The sequence below is a fragment of the Doryrhamphus excisus genome, chromosome 2 (assembly GCF_030265055.1).
Source record: "Doryrhamphus excisus isolate RoL2022-K1 chromosome 2, RoL_Dexc_1.0, whole genome shotgun sequence".
Classification (NCBI taxonomy): domain Eukaryota; kingdom Metazoa; phylum Chordata; class Actinopteri; order Syngnathiformes; family Syngnathidae; genus Doryrhamphus; species Doryrhamphus excisus.
Window position 1 is genome coordinate 7,522,276 of NC_080467.1, and position 19,644 is coordinate 7,541,919.

Below are 19,644 nucleotides of genomic sequence, written 5' to 3' on the forward strand. Positions count from 1 at the left end.
TATATGATTATTGATATGAAAGTTTAATGTTAGTGCGGCCCGCGCAAGTTTGATATGGATGCTGTATGGTATCATGTACCCAGAAAAAAATATTACGTTTGATTAATGGTCATGTTGGGCGGCACGGCGGTCTGGTGGTTAGTGCACAGACCTCACAGCTAGGAGACCAGGGTTCGGTCCCCGCCCTCGGCCATCTCTGTGTGGAGTTTGCATGTTCTCCCCGTGCATGCGTGGGTTTTCTCCGGGTACTCCGGTTTCCTCCCACATTCCAAAAACATGCTAGGTTGATTGGCCACTCCAAATTGTCCATAGGTATGAATGCGAGTGTGAATGGTTGTTTGTCTATATGTGCCCTGTGATTGGCTGGCGACCAGTCCAGGGTGTACCCCGCCTCTCGCCCGAAGACAGCTGGGATAGGCTCCAGCACCCCCCGCGACCCTCGTGAGGAAAAAGCGGTAGAAAATGAATGAATGAATGAATAATGTTCATGTTAAAGATTAAATAACTGTTAATAGTTGTCCTCCCTATCCATGTGGAAGTGGTAAGTTTTTGGCTATTTAAGTTTAAAGGAAATAACTTGAAGGCTACCGTTTAGGTCGCTAGCTCTCTAGTTAGCATGTGTCTCAAGACCCTGCAGTTGCGCAATATGTTGTAAATAAAAAGAGTATAAATGTGACTATAGTCGTGTTTTGTCATGTCTACAGGGCTCTAATAATGCTTTGTTCATTTTAATCTGAAAAAAATAATTTGTCTACCCACCAACTATATGTGGTTTCTTAAGTTTTTATTATTTGCCGTTTTATTATTATTATATTTATTTATTACTGATTGATTGATTTTCTTTATTCTTGATTTGTTTATTTATTTTTCATCTTATTTTGTGCAGAAAAATAAAAATTAAGATATTTGAGAACAGTGGAATGTTTTATCAGAGCTTTTATTGTAGAAAATCGGAACCAAAGCACTGAAAAAGTTTGTATATTTTTCTGTTTTTAATAAATGCATTTATTTTTTTTTTTGTGAAAACCTGATGCGGCCCAGCCTTGCCCAGACCCTAGCTCCAGTGGCCCCCAGGTAACTTGAGTTTGAGACCCCTGCTCTAAGCCTTCGCTCTAATAACTATTATAGATCCATGTGACAGCCATTACGATATCAACAAATCTCTTAGAAAGATGAAGTGAAGTAAGAGTGAGAACAAGGTTATCAATATCCCGGAGCGAGCTTCCAAGAATGTGACTTCTCATCCCACATTTTTTTTTTTTTTAACAAAGGTAGCGTGCTTGCTTCATCCTTTTGATGTGTGTCGTACAGCCAGTAATTGATTCCACTCACTCCCATCACGCTTTTGCCCGCAATTTGCTCCGCAATATGCCGTCCTGAACTTTGGGAACCCTGCAGCATAATGGGAAAGCTGCAAGGCCTGCAGAGTGTGAATTATCACCTGCTTTTTTTCCGTGTGCCATTGCTTCTAGCAGAAAGTCTACAGTACAGGCAAGACGGCTCAATGAGGAATGAAGGGAATTATATAAAAAAAAGTTAGCGAGTGAGACTGCTGTCGCTCGGTTATAAAAGTTTTCTCTGTAATTGTCTGTGTCTTGCCATAAGTATTGCAGAAGCTTCTAATAATAAATGGATTCCTTTGTGCAGGACGCCAGCACGCATCATGAAAAATGTCATAGTTATAACTTCCAAACACACTCTTCCCTCAGAAAGATGGACGTTTACATTTTACCACCAAGAGTGATAAGTGGCGATTACTTTAAAATTATTTTTTTTAAGGACGCTACTCTGTCCTTAGTTTCTCCTGCACTGAATATACGACGGCACAAAATGTGTAACAATAGTTTATGTAGTGATGAAAGGTGAAAATATAAGCATTGAAAATGAATAATAACTTTCAATAATAGAACGGTTGAAGATAAATGAATAAATACTGTCAATATAGGAGTAAGACTGTTTAATATAATAATAGCTGTCGGTTCTATGCCACCCGACTACATACTGCATTTGCAGCCTGCGGGTGTTTTTTCTCGGCCTTGGCACATTCTAAAAGTTTCAATCTTTGGAGAATAAAATCATAATATTACCAGAAAAAAGTCTGAATTATCTGAGAATAAAGTCATAACATTACGAGAAATGAAAATGAAAAAATAATTTAGACATAAATTACATTTAAGTTAGACCTGAATTAAGATTGAAGTCGAAATATTAAATAATATAATAATTATTTTCTAAAGTTGTCATAACAAAAGAAAAAAAAACTTGAATGATAAGTGATATTACCACAATAAAGACAAAATATTATGGAAATTAAGTTCTCACATTATGAGACAAAGAACATTTGTAAATTAAATTTAAATTATAAATAAAATAATTAAAAAATAAATTAAATTACATTTGTAAATTATGAAATATTTGTAACATTAAAAAAATTACAGAAAAGGAAACATTAGCAAAAAAGGGTGTGATTAAAGAGAAACATAGCAATGTGATGTTTCTCCCTAAATATAAATATAACTTCTTAGCATATCTACATAGGCTGGTTTACAAAACGTAAACTATCAAAGTGACCAATCCATCAATTTTTCTGTTTGCGGCCCTCAGAGATGCCACACATGGTGGTATCACCGACATGGGGGGTACTGTCTAATTTGAGGTGTGACGTTGTATTTTTTCACATTAATTGAGGCGTCAGTATATGTGCTAAAGCATCAAACCCATGCATAAAAATGTCTGAACGCTACATGCGTATATTATTATTACATGTGCTTGTTTATCCTGTCAGTCCGTCAATGGCTTCCATTCGGTGATAAGTTCATGATCAAACAGGTCACAAATGCATCTCGACAAGCATAGAGACAAAAACCAGCGAAACGATGACATGTTTTTTCTCGTCCTGGCGAATGAGGTCTTCCTCCTCTCCAGCACAGAGGAGGATTAAATCATTAAGTCTTCTCTCGACGGAAGGAATCCAAATTCTTGTCACATAGCACCCGCATTTTTTTATTTTTTTCCAAATCTGGAAGTCACATATGCCAGTGCTGATTTCAATTACGCTGTAGTGCTTTAAAGCAATATGCCACGTCTCGTTTGGTCGTGTTGGGATACAGCTATCGTCATTTCTCCACTTTTACCACAACCCATAGAGGGTGCCATAAATGTCATTTAGCTAGCTGCTGAATTTTGCTGTTCGCTAATTGGATTAACCGGACCTATAAATGTAGTTGGAATGTTGTATTCAGGTGTTAAAGCATGCCAAGTTTCAGATCATGAGATCAAGATGTTTGCTGTGCAGGTTCTGGAAGATCTAGAAAGCTAGCCTTTTAACACTTTTGTTCATAGTGTGACCAAGCATTTCAGATCATGAGGTTCGTACATTTGGAGGAAGTTTGGGATGGCTCTAAATGCTCGGTTTCAGAGAGATTCTGGAAGATCTAGAAAGCTAGCTTTCTGTGCCGGTTATTGTGTGTAGCTGCTCTACAGCAGACCACAAATCAACACAGAGGGCCAAAATGAGCATAATAGGTCCCCTTTAAGGTCGGTTTGAAAACAAAAGTCAAGTAGAAAGTGGCTAAAATAAGGAAGATCATGAGGTTCGTGTATTTGGAGGAAGTTTGGGATGGTTTCAGAGAGTTCTTCCACTGTGACGTCACAGTGAGCCGGACTTCCTGATGTGGGCGTGTCCAGGTACAAGTTGTACAAGATGTTTGCTGATTCTGGAAGATCTAGAAAGCTAGCCTTCTGTGCTGGTTATTGTGTGTAGCTGCTCTACAGCAGACCACAACTCGACACAAAAGGCCAAAATGAGTATAATAGGTCCCCTTTAGGGCTGCACGGTTGTCAAGTGATTAGCGCACAGACCTCACAGCTAGGAGACAAGGGTTCAATTCCACCCTCGGCCATCTCTGTGTGGAATTTGCATGTTCTCCCCATGCATGCATGGCTTTCTCCGGGTTCTCCGGTTTCCTCCCACATTCCAAAAACATGCTAGGTTAATTGGCGACTCCAAATTGTCCATAGGTATGAATGTGAGTGTGAATGGTTGTTTGTCTATATGTGCCCTGTGATTGGCTGGCAACCAGTCCAGGGTGTACCCCGCCTCTCGCCCGAAGACAGCTCCAGCAACCCCCGCAACCCTTGTAAGGATAAGTGGTAGAAAATGAATGAATGAATGAGGTCCCCTTTGAAGTCGGTTTGAAAACAAAAGTCAAGTAGAAAGTGGCTAAAATATGGAAGGTCTCATCTTTTTTCCTTTATCGAACAGCTGCCATTTTTGTTCAGTGTGACCCCCCCCCCCCCCCCCCCAGTCCTCCCAGACAACCTGCAGAAAAGTGCAATCGCATCATTTCAATACACAGACCTTCAATACTGGAGGTTGACTTTGAATTGTGTCTAGGTGAGAGCATGGCGTGAAAAAAAGGGCACCAGATAAGAGAGAGTAAAAGAGAATAAAGAAGAGAGGCTATAAAGACTGGAGGACACATGCTGAAAGCTCACAGTGTATATCAGCCCCAATCAAAAGGGTCCCAGTCTTTTAGTGCACTGCTTTCTTTTCCTTTTGTCTTCTTTGCATTACTGTCTCTCTGTAGTCCCACTGTGGTGCAGTGGGCTCTGGAAAGCAGTCATGACTAGTTGTCACCAGTGGGCGTGGACCTCTGCTGCCACCTAGAGGTGTTACGGATAACGACAGCGCGTCCAGTTGAAGGGGTCAGAATGAAGCAATAGATGAGTCACTGTCTGCACATTGCATAAAGCCAAGTCATGTGATATCATTAAAAAAACGAGCTGAAAGTAGAAAAAGAATTGCTTTGAGGAGGTGTCACTGTGCAATCAACATAAACGTAAGACATGCCGGGAAGTTGACATGCACGCTGCCCCATCACACTCCAGTACAGGACTGGTGGCGCTAAGTTGGAATGGCCGATCGAGGTATTGATGCTGCTGGATGGATTTGGTAAAGGGAGGAAAAAGTCAGAAGTCACCATGGAGAGACCGTAGGAAGGAAACCAGTCGAAGCAGCTCGCAACTAGTCTAGCTTTAAAAACACTAAAGTGCTACTAGAGAGGCTAACAAAACGTTACCGGTTATGGAGTAAGGAAAGTATTGATATTTTGATTTTACAGCATAAAGAGCTGGCATTGGAAGTGTCAATATTTTGTATTGATCCCAACCTGCAAGCTAGCTGTAAGCTAACAAGTCCAACCTGTAAGCTAGCTGTAAGCTAACGAGTCCAACCTGTAAGCTAACAAGTCCAACCTGTAAGTTAGCTGTAAGCCAACAAGCCTAACCTGTAAGCTAGCTGTAAGCTAACAAGTCCAACCTGTAAGCTAGCTGTAAGCTAACAAGCCCAACCTGTAAGCTCGCTGTAAGCTAACAAGCCCAACCTGTAAGCTAGCTATAAGCTAACGAGTCCAACCTGTAAGCTAGCTGTAAGCTATCGAGTCCAACCTATAAGCTCGCTGTAAGCTAACAAGCCCAACCTGTAAGCTAGCTATAAGCTAACGAGTCCAACCTGTAAGCTAGCTGTAAGCTATCGAGTCCAACCTGTAAACTCGCTGTAAGCTAACAAGCCCAACCTGTAAGCTAGCTGTAAGCTACATAGGTGCATACAAGTTAATAAGGCGGAACAAAATTTCTCTAAAATCGTTGTTTCCACACGTGCACGTTTAGTTGTTACACCAATAGAAAATAAGAGCAGTTGTTGACACACTGTTTGGAGCTCAAAGGCTAATAGTTGGAAAGGTTCAAGATCATCTCTATAATTCCCTCCTAAGGCACGTGTGCAGCCATTAAGGTACAGTATATGTGTTTTGTATTGTTTTCATTTCAGTCTATTAGTGTCTTAGTTTAGTTATTATTCTTATTATTATTGTATATTTGTATTATATGACCTGTAATTTATTGTATTTTGTATCTGTTTGAACCCCTTTCAGTTCTCACGTTGGTTTTGTAATAAATCCATGAGTAAAATACAAGAACTAGTTGCCGTCTGATCGTTACACATCCGAGGGAGTTACAGTATTTATCAGTAGTACAATGAGAGGAAGGGGAATGTTTACTTTTAAGTTGATTTCGGTTTGTGTGTCCCCAAATGTTCTATTTATACTCCTAAAATTTGAAAAACAAGCTAGTCTGGGGCCCTGAAAAGTCTGGATAAAAGATGCTTCATGAGTCAACCAGACGCTCTTATGATGTTCCCTGAAGGCCACATTGTGAAGACATGAGCTAAAATGGCCATGTTTTGATTTGTTTCAGACATACTTAACAAGTTAAAGGATCAAGTTAAGGATCATCACGTTTCCACTCGCACAGTTCAACACGTCCGAAACTGAGTCCGAAGAAGCAGCACTTATTGATTAATGAAGATGATTCATGGTAAGAAGTAAAACGGACTAAAATGAATTGTGGCTTTTTTCTGGGAACACAAGTTAACCCCTCTCTTTAATGGGCTGCTTGATTATGAATACTAAAGCTAGCTGTTATTAATTCATGCATTCCCATTCTTCTAATGCAGCGCATGGACTGCTCCGTAGCACTAATCCTAGCGATCTGCTGTCACAGTCAATTTAGAAGCAATCATGGCTCCCCCTTGACACCGTTGCTCACATGATGAGCCCCCAGAGGAGTCTCCTTTTTTCCTGATCTTCTGTGCTAACTTGAATTGCTTTTTCATGAAATCCACACAGCTGAGAGTGGACCGTGACGTTAGTGACAGATGGAAAAAAATGAAGCTCCTGAAAGTAAGATGATCAAGCTGTGGCACTTTAAAGTCTATCGCCGACATCTTGGGTGACTCGCTACCTTCATGTTATCACATTAGCGAGCGGCGTCAGCCTGATCAAGGTTTTATCTCCAGCCACAGATGTTGGGGAGATCATAACCTCCCTCGGTGGTGATATTTGAGCCATGGGAGTCGACTCTATCTTCCAGCTGTTCGAAACTATTGCATTGATAAGACATGAAAAAAGAAAATGGTTTTTATGGTCAGAGCTTTACAACAAGCATAATTCAGACTCCCCGACGCGCCCGAAGCTTTGTTCTCATGCTACATTTGTCAGCAGCCTTCAGAAACGAAGGTCTTTTAAATCCCGGATCCCCGGTGGTCAGCCCCCGACTCCAACGCTAAAGGGCTTAACGGCTCTGAAGCTCGATGTAATTATTTTTAAAGGCTTTATCTCACGTGATTTGTGTTGACATCTGCAAATTAAAAAAACGTTAGGCCTCGCTGTAATTCCAAGGAGACAACACAAATTTGTTTACACGATGAAGCAAAGGGTGGTGGATTACGGGAACGGTTGAATGCCTCACCTCATTAGACAGTTTAAGGGCTCATTTTGTGAATTATCTTACGTACATTCTACATATCAACCCTTGATTAATCCAATTTGGAAGGATTGCATCTTCTATACAAATATCTTAGACGACATTCCGCTTTCTCTTGTTTTTCACTTTTTTGTCTCAAAATAGAAAGTGTTTGCAGAAAATGTGCAGTTGTGTAGTCTTGAATAATTAATTCCGAGGCCTACACTGTTTTATATGGTAAGCGACAGCTAGCATCGCTAGCGTTGTTACCATTGTCACTAAATACAAATAATAATCCAACTGCTGGTTTTGTAGTTGCTAACATGAAATCAGTATGATCAAACATATTTATCTTTGTAATGTGACTTTAGAAGTGGGAGTCCCATTTCCAGAAGGCAGTGGTTCAAAACCCGGCTGCGATAAGTGACATTCCGCAAAGTTAATAAATGGAATCTTTTCATATAGTTTCAACGTAGGAACCCTGTTTCTGACTTTCCAAATATGCAGTTTTTCCATCCTTAGAGCCCCGTAGACATGAAAGAACACCCTTGTAGTCACCTCTCCACTCCTATTGTTCTTTGTTTACCACACATTGCTCAACTGGAATGTGCAGGCTACAGGATCACGGCAAGGGCACGAGACATGAATACCTCTTTAAATATGGTATGCCAAAGTGTTAGCCTCCAATGTGTTTATTTTAAACGTCAACGGCAGGGGAGTCACTAGCTTCTGAGGACGGGGGGGCTTAGCCCCCTGGAGATGCACAGGATATGAATGAATGTAGTAGACATTCAAAAAAATCAAAAAAAAAATTGCTTACTATCATTATTCTTCTTCTGATTATTACTATTACTAGTAGTAGGCTAGTATTAGCCTACTTATTGGCTTGCTTATTAGCCTGCTTTTGCCCCATTCTGTAAAATTTTTCATTTAAAAATTGTTTTTTTTTTAATTTTTAATTTTTTTTTTTAATCTATAAGAAATATAAAATTATTTAGGGGGACTTAAGAACATCTTAGGGGGGCTGAGGACCCCCTAAAATAGGCCTAATGACGCCACTGCTCAACGGTTTCAAACAGAATGGGAATGAAGGACAAAGTAAGAAGCCAAAAACCGGAGGAGAAGGTGAACTGCTTTTCACTGTATCACGTATCATGGCTGACTCCATGCAGTGTGATGCTAATTGAAGCCAATCAAATCGACTTGACTCTACTCTGTGAGACACACAAGCACCAGACTTGATTGCCGGAACAACAGGCAGGTTTGAATATCTCACAACAGGCATGATAATCCGAAGTAAAAGTCCCAAATAAAACTACTACGACTACTGCGACTGTTACTCGCTTACTTTTTGTATCTGAGTTTGTATCTCCGTTGGGCATGTCTGTGTGGCGTTTGCACGATCTCCCTGTGCATGCGTGGGTTTATGCGAGTACTCTGGTTTCTCCCAACTTCTAAGTATATATATGTATGTTAGGTTGATTGCCCCCCTATATTGCCCATTGGTATAAATGATCGTCTGTCTATATTTGCCCTGCCATTGCTGACGACCAGTCCGAGGTGTACCCAGCCTCACGCCCAATTTCAGCTGAGATAGGCTCCAGCATACCCCCTAAAACTCTAGTCAGAACCGGTGTGGTAGAAAATGAAATCGACTTTTTCTTAGCTTTAAAAACATGTTTTTAAATTCTTATGTGAACACATTTAGTCTTCATCGCGACCCTGACGGCAGCACACTGAGGAAGCGTTGCACCTTCTGCTAAATTTACGTTTGCTTTCAATGTCTGTCAGACATGACAGGGAACATTGCTCTACCTGTCTCTTAGTGAGGCGTGTCGGAAATGACATCACGCGTATTTACCTTTCACCATGTGCACTAAGTATAAATGAAACGAACATCAGGGAGGGTCAATTGTTCATGCATTATAAGGAGAAAGGGTGAGCGGAAAATGGAATGGGTGGGGATGCTTGTGACCCAAACCACGGCCTTAGTATTCATGCGTGTGCTACTATATATCATTTTCTCATCAACATTTTCTCGGCATTGCTCTTTTATCATCAGTGTATTTTCCCTTAGCTGCCTTTAGCGTTGCGGAGTGCTGGTGCCATTTTCTGCCTGCCTTCTCCATTTATCCTGCCTTTAATCTTGCATCTACCATGCACGACTGGCCTTATTCTCCTGCTATGACCTCTTTTATTTTGCTATATGGGTGCCTGTTCATCAGGCATACGTTTCAAATAGAAGCTTTTTTCATGTCGGCCGCGTTGTTTGCCTTTAATATCTGACCTGACATCATTTTTAATGCCCTGCTTGGAGTGTCTTTGTTTCCTGTTTATATGACTTTAAAGTTGTTGGTCAACTTCATATGCAGGTGTTTGTAAGTATGTAAGTATGAGCGTAATTATAATTAACTGGTAAGAATTTGGTGGAGGCACAGCGGTCAAGTGGTTAGCGCGCAGACCTCACAGCTAGGAGACCAGGGTTCAATTCCACCCACGGCCATCTCTGTGTGGAATTTGCATGTTCTCCGGTTTCCTCCCACATTCCAAAAACATGCTAGGTTAATCGGCGACTCTAAATTGTCCATAGGTATGAATGTGAGTGTGAATGGTTGTTTGTCTACATGTGCCATGTGATTGGCTGGCGACCAGTCCAGGGTGTACCCCGCCTCTGGCCCGAAGACAGCTGGGATAGGCTCCAGCACCCTCCGCGACCCTCGTGAGGATAAGTGGTAGAAAATGAATGATTGAATTAATGAATGAATTTGCTCAATTGTGTGGAATATAACATCAGGAAGTATTATTATACAATTTTCAAACTTGCAACTGAAGTGTGTGTGTGCACGTGTGCAATGTGTAACCTCCTCTGCACAACACAGCGAGCTGCAACGTCTTTGGTAGCGAATCTTTTGAAGTCAGAAGCCAAATGGAGTGCACTACTCTGTTGCAACCAGCGGAGGCGCTGTCGTCAATGTTGTTGCACTTCTCACTATACTACAGCATAACCAACCACGAGTCCACTTGCCTTGATTTAACCTTTTGGGAGGAACGGATTAATTAACGGATTAATTGGTTTGATTTACATGACTACTTCTTATGATGTATACTTTTTGATGAGAATCGGACCTTCTGGACCCCATTAATGATGGAAAACAAGGGTCCGCTGTGTAATAAACTACAAGTGGCCCAGTGAGATACGCATCATGTGCATCTAAACGTGTTTCTCTGCGTCTATTATACAGTATGTGTTCTAACTTTATCCACCAGCGAATGACCAGAAGTGTCTGATGATGCCAGATGAAAAGATCAAACCAGCACTTCATCAAATACTCGAAATAGAACATTCATAAAACATGCTTTCCTTAGCTAGCGTGTAATAAATCACATAATGCATTTTTTATCATCTAACTGCTGCGGGGTTGCATTGAAAGGTACCGGGGAGGAGAACTGGAGGAGGTTTTTAAAATCATTGATATTTCCTCCGAACAGTACTGACCCGTGTTCTGATATTCACTTTTATATAAACTGCGAAAATCTTCAAAAAACTGCCATGACGTTTGCATCTCTGCTTTTTCCACCTTAGTTAATCATTTTACCGCAGGCATTAAAGTTTACCGCCTTAGGACCCCCCCTTTTAATTCAAGTGGTGCATGCGGCTCGCACGCACACTTTTAACAATTGATGACATTCCCCTTTCGGTGCCTTCTTCTTGTTATCGCCGGTAAACTGCCCTCCTTGTTATTACCTCCATGTATTTCCAATTATTTTACATGTGTAAAAGGGCAAAGGGACAAACGCAATGGAAAGGAGAGAGAAGGGAGTCGGGCTGAGCTGAGGCACTTTGTAATGCCACGGGCAGGTTATAAGAAAGATAAATAGTGTGACACCTTAATGGAGCCACGCAGTTATCCTTTATGAATAAAGTGAGATTGCTTCATAAAAGGTGTGCTGGTGGTGATTAACGACGGAGATGAACCGCTTGCATCGATCCTAAATGTAAAAGGACTCTCTCGTATTTTACGGGCGGTAATGCTCAACAAATGGCCTTGTTAGTTGGATTCAAGCTTAGGAACTTGCAGTGTTGGACCAATTAGCCATACAATATCAATGAAAAACTTATTAACAAATATATTACACAACACGGCAGCATCAGAACCAATGTTGTAATTTGGTAACATGTTACACCAGAATACAACATTGATTCATTTTCTACCGCTTTTCCTCACGAGGGTCACGGGGGTGCTGGAGCCTATCCCAGCTGTCTTCGGGCGTGAGGCGGGGTACACCCTGGACTGGTCGCCAGCCAATTACAGGGCACACATAGACAAACAACCATTCACACTCACATTCATACCTATGGACAATTTGGAGTCGCCAATTAACCTAGCATGTTTTTGGAATGTGGGAGGAAACCGGAGTACCCAGAGAAAACCCACGCATGCACGGGGAGAACATGCAAACTCCACACAGAGATGGCCGAGGGTGGAATTGAACTCTGGTCTCCTAGCTGTGAGGTCTGCGCGCTAACCACTCGTCCACCGTGCAGCCCAATTGAGCAAATTCTTACCATTCATTCATTCATTTTCTACCACTTTTCCTCACGAGGGTCGCGGGGGGTGCTGGAGCCTATCCCAGCTGTCTTCGGGCGAGAGGCGGGGTTAGCTGTGAGGTCTGCGCGCTAACCACTCGACCACCGTTCCGCCCTAGAATACAACATTATAACCACATTTATAGCTTTATATATTTTTACATTTCTAGCATCATAGGTGCCCTTTAAAGCGCATGCAGAGGTAATTAGTCATTAGAGACTAGGCGGGGGTGATTATGGGAGACTGGTACCGGTCCGTGCCGCATTTGCTACCCGGCCGCACAGAAATAATAAATAATTCATTAACGACTCACTGTCCCCCATCACACCTAGATGGGACCATATGGTCTCAATGAAACAAGCTCAGGCCTCCCACTGATTCAGCGGGTGAGTTATATTTTCCCTACACTTAACATTTGTTTTTAGCCCCGTCGTATTTTATATTTGCTGTATGTTTCTGCCACACATTGTCCGTGAAAAAAAAAACACCCAAATCACACCGGTCCTTGGTGCAAAAAAAGTTGGGGACCCCTGAACTCGACAGTGGAACCTTGGTTAGCATTCGGCCCTGTTAGCATGTTCTTTGAAAACGTATGCTCAATTTTGCGTCGGTTTACATGCATTCTTGGATTGCACGTCTTAGCTAGTGAACAAAATGGAACCGGAAGTATGATGTCATCAGTCGTCACGGTGATTATAGTTTTACAAACACAACAAACAAACGACAAACACGAGGAATATATGGAAATGTCAGGCTATTTTTCTGACTTGTCCGCAAAGACGCAATTGGGCGGCTAGGTCGCCTGCCACCACCTTCATGTTTTGCCATAATTTCTTGAATTCTATCACTGTTTCTCACCTTTGTTATCAAAATGCTGGCACTTGTAACTTTTATTTTACATATTTTTTTTAAATCAGTGCATAGATTACATGCAGGGAATATTCTGTTGCTTCTCAGGCGGGGGCGGGGGGCAACAAAAATGGCCATCTTACTGCTAGCACCACCAGAGTGTAATACGGCCTGAAACTGCCAAGGTATGAAAGCCCAGAACATCTTGGCTTCTCGGATGGCGCCACAATTGGGTAAATGACACTTTAGTGCCGTCGCTGTTGGTACTACATACCCATTGCTGTGTAATACGGAACAGGAAGCGGTGCGAGGCCCGATTTAATCAGGTGTTAAGTTTAATTATGAGGTGTTGTTATCACTGTGACTATTTCACATCAGGCCATAGATTTTTAATTGGGCTACGACACGCCCATGCATGGTTAAGCGCATTCAGAGCAGCTTAATAGACTGTGAAAAAGGGTGATGCATTTAAGCGGCAGAGGGAAGTAATAGAAATACTGGAAAGATATTGTTGCCTTGTGTGCTTTGCTCGTTATTTTCCTTGGGCAAAAAGAATGTTTTTAAAGGTCAGGCCCTACAGTATAGTCCGTCCAGCCCTCACCATGTTTGCTTCTACTTATACATTTCCATTTTTCAAAGCTTGACCGCCAGTATTTGCAACTTAAGGCTATTTGGTTGTAAAAATCCATCAAAGGCCTATGATTTGTTTGTCAATTGGACTAATGGTGCACTCCTGCCCAGGCCACATATTGTTGAATACTGAAGCTTAAATCATAGTTATTATTGTGAGACGTTCTGGAGGGGGGCCAGACAGCCCCTAAGCATGCAGCCCGGCTAACTAGAGATGTGCTCCATTTGCCAACTCATTAGCCTAATTTGATCAGTTATTTTGTAAATTGGGTGTACTGTATGTGGATGGTGAGCCTTAGCACTCACTTCAGGTTCCTCACTTTAACATTAACGTATTGTTGGATCACCTTTGATAAAATAAATGACTGGTATTACATTTTTCATTGCAAACCGAACATGTGATTTTACTTAATTTTTTGTTTATTTGTATTTATTTTTTTATTTTTTTTTTCATATTTTATTTTTTTTTTTTTTTTAATTTTTTAATTTTTATTTTTGTCTCGTCCAGCCATTGGGGCAGATAGTATTGTTGATCTAAATGCCCTTACATCCTAAACAGATTTGCTCTGCGTCAGGAAAGGTGTAGGCTACAACTTCCCTGTACCATGAAATTTTATTTGCCGTTATTTGATGTTTTTGTTGTTCACATTTGGAGCGACCGGACCGGTGAGACAAAAACAGCAGCAACAACAATTCCCATAACAACAACAGTGACAAACAGGACTGCATCAGTTAAATGTCAATAATGGCTAACACGTGAACACGTGGACACGTGATATTGGAAAAATAATATAAATCTGGTCTTGCTTGGTCTTTCATTTCATTTTTTTATACAGCTTATATTTAGGGTCATACCATTCAATTGAAGCAATGCTAAATATTATTTGTTGCTGTGTGGCGTGAACTGTACAGAAGTAATTTCCATCTGGTGCCTGCCACTGCCATTTTATTTTGGATAATTGCAAAAATCATGTGAACAGTCTGAATATTTGCATCTAATGAAATATAATAATAATAATAAGGAGGGTCTAATGAGTTGCACTTGGGCCCGTCTGACCGGGATCGATTGCTGGTGGCTCGAGTGAGGACGTGCGATCCTGATTTGTGGTTTCTCGCCGTAAGACCCCTTGCTCAGAAGCCACTCAGAAAGCTTCCCGCCCCCGCACTCCATCCACACACACAATTTGCCCTCTATCGCTTACTTTCTCTCCGGGCTAAAGAGTTTGCTGGCGGTCCCCGCAGCATGGTAAAGTCATCGTGGCTTTTGACAGAGATGGAGAGGATTATTTTCCGACACCGCTCTGGATTCATGCTGCAGGGGGTGCGGGGGGGCACGTGGATCAATAACCTCACAAGTGCTGCGGCCGCCTCAGACTCTTGTGCAATTTTCTGTGCGTACAGACAGCTTGTATCGGTTGCTTTGTGTGTCAGCAAGCGGGATTATGCAAAGACTACTTCACTGATTTTAAATAAAACTTTGGAGATAGATGGCACAAAGGCAGATCAAGGCTTATGTGCACATAAGAATCAAAATGTGGGCCAGGGAATTGATTTTCTTTCATTCGGTACAAGGAAATGAAATGCACAGACAAAGACAAATAAATATCCTCTCTCATTTATCCCTAATGCCAAAAACCACAGCTGTAAAAAAAAAAAAAAACAGTAAGTCTGCTTCCCGAAAACCACTTCAGTATATTCACATATCTTATACGAAATTTATTTTCGGTAAGAGGAACAAATGTGCCGGGTTTTGTGTCGCTTGGTCACATGATTAATTTTTTCAGGACTATCCTAAGGAAACTTCATTTAACAAATCCAATATGGCCGGAAAAAACTACAAAGAAAAAAGAAAAAAGGAATAGGACGGAATGCTGCTGGCATCTCTTAAGGGTTGAATTATTTGGCATTCCAAATCCTCCTGCTCGTTCCTCGGTTTTTCCTCCTGGACCCAGAAGTACTCGTCCTGCTGCAAGCGAACTAGCGAACAATATTTTTAAAGGGTTCCCATCGGTTTTGACCACATTGCCAACCATTCAGAAACCAGACCACAAGACCCAAGTCCAATTATGTCTTTAAATTGAAACTACTGTCATTCGGGCTGACATTTTGTCCGCCTATTCTAATGAAAAGATACGGCAAAATTAATTGGCTAATGGCGTTGACACAGAGGGGGAAAGGCAGTAATTGCATTTGAATTGGAGCTTCTTCCTATTACACCGAATCCAACCCCCCCTAAGATGTGGAAGGACAGCCCTCAGTGTTTTACTAAGCCAATGGTTCGCAATTATTTTCTGTCATGCCCCCCCATCCTCCTCCTTTCTTCCGATTTGAAATACTCTGGAGAAACAGATAATATCTGTGTATTTATATGTACTCTACTGTAGAAAGAAAGTGAATCCTACAAGCGTATTTAAGACTTAAACTGTATGCTGAGTACAACAAATTCATCCATGTTGGATGACATGCACCCCCTGACAGTACAACCGTTGGGGGGGGGGGGCGCCCCTCTATTTGAGAAGTACTGCACTAAGGGAAGAAATAGCAAAGACAGCAAAGGGGGCCTAGCCTGCCCCGTAAACAGCAAACAAGCTGACGTGAATAACCTGAATAAAGTATATCACTCCAAGGTTGCTGCTCTTGAGCAAATTCCCGCATCATCTCAGCATGACAAAAACTGAGGGGGGGTTAAATTCAGTTCCTTTTTGAACTGCTTTGGAACAACAATGAAAGATTAATTCATTCATTTTCTACCGCTTATCCTCACAAGGGTCGCAGGGGTGCTGGAGCCTATCCTGGGGGGGTACACCCTGGACTGGTCGCCAGCCAATCACAGGGCACATATAGACAAACAACCATTCACACTCACATTCATACCTATGGACAATTTGGAGTCACCAATTAGCCTAGCATGGAGTATCCGGAGAAAACCCACGCATGCACGGGGAGAACATGCAAACTCCACACAGAGATGGCCGAGGGTGGAATTGAACCCTGGTCTCCTAGCTGTGAGGTCTGCGCGCCGCCGTGCAGTCCTATGATGTAATATATGCAAGATTTATTATTTTGATAATTTTTTTATGCATGGTGCTAATTAGTGTCCTGCTAGCTTGGGCTAGCGGGAAGTCTGTTTTACTACATAACTCCACAAGATGACGGTTGTTGGACTTGAAGTATCAGGAGAGATCAGCTTTATCTACCTCTGCATGCGTGTTAAAATATGGGTTGTAAATATTGGTGTGATATCCATGCACGTTGTTGCAATATTGTTATTACACAATTGGTTGTGTTGTGTTGTGTTGTGTTGTGTTGTGCACATTATTGTCAACATAACGTGGTCAAAGAGAGATATTTTTCCTTTTTGCCCATTATCACCTGCTTCCAATCAACACTCCATCCTCGTTAGGTAAATAAACACCCCAGCTATAATTGGAGCATTCACTTTACTTCCATTGCAATTATTTTTCTTGGATCAGTCTTATATGTTGATGTTGAAATCACCGTGGTTAAGTAAGAAACGCTCATGACAATTTCGTAGAAAATGGTCTTCGGTCTTCTCACCTGGACCTGGGTTTTGTCTTTCTTCAACCATCTGGTAGAGATAGACTCAGCGTCTTTCCCATGTGCAGTAATAGCCGTCATCACCGGCTTGTTGTCATTTAGCAATCACCCTCTCAGGACTCTTCCTATTACCGCCACTCATGCTGCTCTGACAAACAAGGCTTTGGGACACAGGTTTTGGTTCAGGTTCCAGTGGCGGGAAGGCCCAATGCCAGGGATTCACCCAGGAGGTTAACTGATGTGAAGTAGCGCTTGAAGTACAGGCGACTAGTTGTGTTTTAACGATGCCGCCGCCCTGATTCCCAGCTTTTGATCAACAATGTATCCTTTCCTGGGTCAACGTCCAAGTCCAGCATCAGACCATCTGGAGAAGCAGAGATCAAGAGCTTTAAACCTGCAGGGTATGGCTTGGTGGCCTGTAAAAGCCATCACTTGCTCATCAATGGAGACTTTCCTGGTTTGGGCAGACTAATGCAGCATTGCCTCACTTTGTCCAGAAGATCAGGCCTGACTCTTCAAATAATGTCTGCGTTCTTGTGCGTCTTAGCTACATACAGGTCATACAGGACAATCTTCAGTGAGTTCCTCAACTTGAAGAACCTTACAGTTTCTTTACAGTTTCTTTGGTATTGCTGGCCCCAAACATGCTGATTGTGGAGCATCTGAATGCTTCCAAGTATTCAGAGACGTTGTCACCAATATGCTGAGTACTTCATCAAACTCCAGTTTCTGTCAATCCATTCATTACTTTCAGTCTCTTCAACCTGTCCTGGGTCTTCCCCGAGGCCTCATTCCCATCGGATGTGCCCTGGACACCTCCTGAGGGAGTCATCCGGGAATCATCCTGGCCAGATGCCCGAGCCACCTCATCTAACTGCTCTCAATACGGAGCAGCAGTGGTTCTTCTACAAATTTCTCCTGGAGGACAGTGCTTCACACCTTATCTCATTGGATTTCGACCATTTTCTTCAAGGAATCCACCGGACATACTTTGTGGAGTTTGAGGCTGGAATCCGTGATGGAGGAAAAATATAAAAAGACAATCAATGAGGTGATGAAGACAATATATGACCTGTCTTATCTATTTATCTATTGATCTATCACACCAGGGGTCTCGGCCCACAGAGAACCACAGTGATTGGTGGAGATTCATAAAAGGACTATTATTTTCCCAACAGCAAAGAATGAGCTGGTTCTCAGGATGATATACTAAATACACAGATATATACGTAGTATGTAAAATATAATTTTGATATTTAATATTACTGTACTCATTGTGGACCAGTCCAGGGTGTACCCCGCCTCTCACCCGAAGTCAGCTGGGATAGGCTCCAGCATACCCATAGTGAAGATAAGCATGGAAAATGGATGGATGGATATATTATTGTTTTATGCATGCAATTACCCAGTTACAGTACGTTCTTCAGTTACTATGCTATTTCCTTAATAATTCATCTGAATCTCAAATACACTTTCCGCATGCAGTTAAACTGTGTATAGTATTTATTTTTTTTAAATACTACATTGGTTAATGGTTTAACTTTCATACAAGTAGTTTTATGAATAACCATAGAAAAAAGCGGGTCCAGTTGTCGAGTCCAATGAAATATTCACTATAAAACATACGCTATGCAAAGCTAATATCCTGTAGCTGCAAGCATAATAGTTAGGATGTTGTGTAAGTGAGCACAAATTTGAAACACAAAATTAGAACATAACATGCTGTTACTTTAGACTACTAGTCCTGTCCCCTCCTAAATTCCATCTCCAAAATCCTTTCCTTTGTAAGCCATTGTCAACATCATCTCCGCGACATCCAAGCGCATGCTGTCCGCTCCAACCCCCTTGGCCCCCCCACCTCAATGACGACACGCTGTGCAACCCGAACCTCTCCTTCTGCCATTTTTGCTATTCTAAGGACAGCACTATTTGGACACAATCTCCTAGAGAGCCATTGATCTGGAGTGGACTCTATCAGTCTTCATAACTGTGACCAAGTGTGACCACGAGGGTGGCCAGTGAGACGCATGGAAAATAGACAAGCTTTCTTTTCCCAACTCTTCAAAAACATTTGTGGCATTTAAATAAGATATTGCATTGAAAACAACAACGAGTGTAAAGGTGACTTTAGGTATGTTCTTTCATGTCTGGCAGGCTCCAATATTGTTCAAAAACACATTTAGAAGGTCTTTTTCTGTGCTCTGACTATGAAAATATTCTATTTATAAATAAGAAATCCTACTTAGCGGACATTTTCTTAACACGGCCGTGCCTGGGAACAGTTTGTCGTGACAACCAGGGCATTACTGAATAGACATTTATCACCATGCACACATGTACACGGATGTTATTCCTGCAAATAAGAGCAAAAGCATATTGTTTCATGGCCTCTGAGAGACCATTCATGTGCAAATCAACAACTCCCGTCTTAGGTCGCTGCAGAACAACCACAGTATCTTACACCGATAGATAAAAAAAAACTGTATGCACTGGTATCTTCCACCAGGGAGATGAACATGTCACGGTCCAGTATTCTCTTCTTCCTTTTCCTTTTCAAAGAAATTGGCCAGGGAGCGCTAACTTCAAAAGAGTCACTCCCCCCCATCTCTCTTGACTCTTTGATTGCTATCTATTCCTGCCGTGTACACGCTATTGTAGAGGCTGCGGACGGCTTTTATTCTTGTCGTCTTCACTTCCACTGGGTAAAGGCCGCCAT

General features: G+C 41.8%; 1 protein-coding gene across 1 annotated transcript in view; it reads left to right on the forward strand.

Annotated features, from left to right (window-relative positions):
- The first annotated feature begins 5,660 nt into the window (after nt 1–5,660).
- The window catches only part of LOC131103025 (astrotactin-2-like), a 239,522-nt gene continuing 225,538 nt past the window's right edge, over nt 5,661–19,644 (forward strand). The window contains exons 1-2 of the mRNA XM_058048873.1: nt 5,661–5,794; nt 6,256–6,375. Of these exons, the coding sequence (XP_057904856.1) occupies nt 6,360–6,375 (16 nt within the window). The 5' untranslated portion in view covers nt 5,661–5,794; nt 6,256–6,359. The remainder of the gene's footprint in view (nt 5,795–6,255; nt 6,376–19,644) is intronic.